Raw genomic sequence first — 1,237 nt, 5'->3', positions numbered from 1 at the left:
CAGAGCAGCCGGGGTCACTTAGGGAAGGGCTATGTCCCCAAAGGTCTGGGCAGCATCAGCAGCGGTACCATTGCATGCCACACACGCTTCCCGTGGGAGTGTGTTTCTGTGCACACCTCAATTCGTGTCGGAATCCATGGTGTGTCCCCAGTCAGCGCTGCCCCAGGTAGGCTGATCCTGGCATGACCCCCTGCCATCTCCCCATGCCACCCCCGTCCTGTGTGGACTTGGGTCCCAAGCACAACCAGATGGCAGCCAGGGGCGACTTCACAAGGACTGTATTGCAGGGAAGGCAGGGTGGGAAGGGAGCAGGCAGAAAGCTCTCTCCGCTTGGGACTGGGACCTTCAGCAGGCCCCAGGGACAAGGCCGGGTGAGGGGCTCCTCCTTCTGCAGGGGCTGGAGATGAGGGACCTCTGAGGCATCAGTTGCACCTGCAACAGAATAAAAACTTATCACCAGGAAGTGCCAGGGGAGGGGATGTGGGTGAGAAGGGGCACCTCCAGGACCCTCCAGGTCTAGGGATTCCCACTTTGGGTCAGAGACTTAGGGGGCTGAGGGTTCTGTGCTCTGGAAGCAGACGTGCACTGGTGAAGGGGAAGGGAGGGGCAGGGGGGCACCTGCAGTAGATGGAGGCGATGGCGTTGGACCAGTGGCCAAAGATGCCCCGGCGGTACTCCTCCAGGCGCGGGTAGGTGCCTGACTTGAACTTGCGAGTTTTGCCGCCCTTGCCTTTGCGGGACCACACGGTGAGCTCACAGCGCGGGGCCACCACGACGGAGGAGATGATGTTCCTCCAGTCAGAGGGCAGGAAGGGCAGGTCTGTGTCAGACTCTATAGTTAGCTCGGCGCCTTGGCAGCAGTTCTCATAATATGGGTCGCTCTTGTCATAGACCTTGGCGCATATCCGAGGCCCCTCGGGGTTCTTGAGGTCAGCGGCTGCCGGGCAGGCGCCTCGGACACCTGGTATGGCCACCAGGGCCAGGGCCAGCAGCAGTGGGCACAGCAGGGACATGGTGAGGCTGTGGGGCTGCGCCCCTGCACGCTTTTATGCCCCTGACCGTGGGAAGGGACAAGCTGCGAGATTAGGGCTCTGCAAGGGAGGGGGAGGGGGAGCAGGGAGACCTTCCTTGTCCACGTCGCAAACCCACAAGGACAAATAAAGATGGACATATTCATATGAAACGCAGCAGCTTAGGAGTCTGTGTGGAAGCAGTTACACAGGAAGTCAATGCACAG

The 1,237-nt window shown here is 60.5% G+C and overlaps 1 protein-coding gene across 1 annotated transcript; it reads right to left on the bottom strand.

Annotated features, from left to right (window-relative positions):
- Nucleotides 1-263: 263 nt before the first annotated feature.
- LOC118702374 (syncollin) lies at nucleotides 264-1,013 on the bottom strand. The gene is made up of 2 exons (XM_036408229.2): nucleotides 619-1,013; nucleotides 264-432 (listed from the first exon to the last, which is right to left on the bottom strand). The coding sequence occupies exons 1-2, from the start codon at nucleotides 1,011-1,013 to the stop codon at nucleotides 423-425; spliced, it is 405 nt and encodes a 134-aa protein (XP_036264122.1). The 3' UTR covers nucleotides 264-422.
- Between the last annotated feature and the right edge of the window lie 224 nt (nucleotides 1,014-1,237).

Source organism: Pipistrellus kuhlii, unplaced genomic scaffold, assembly GCF_014108245.1.
Source record: "Pipistrellus kuhlii isolate mPipKuh1 unplaced genomic scaffold, mPipKuh1.p scaffold_m20_p_38, whole genome shotgun sequence".
In the NCBI taxonomy this organism is placed as follows: Eukaryota; Metazoa; Chordata; class Mammalia; order Chiroptera; family Vespertilionidae; genus Pipistrellus; species Pipistrellus kuhlii.
Note: the sequence above shows the minus strand (reverse complement) of the source record. Positions and strands in the feature narration are given on the sequence as shown.

What these genes read in the sequence shown, in the direction of transcription:
- LOC118702374 (XM_036408229.2), bottom strand. Translation starts at nt 1,013, where the DNA reads ATGTCCCTGCTGTGCCCACTGCTGCTGGCCCTGGCCCTGGTGGCCATA.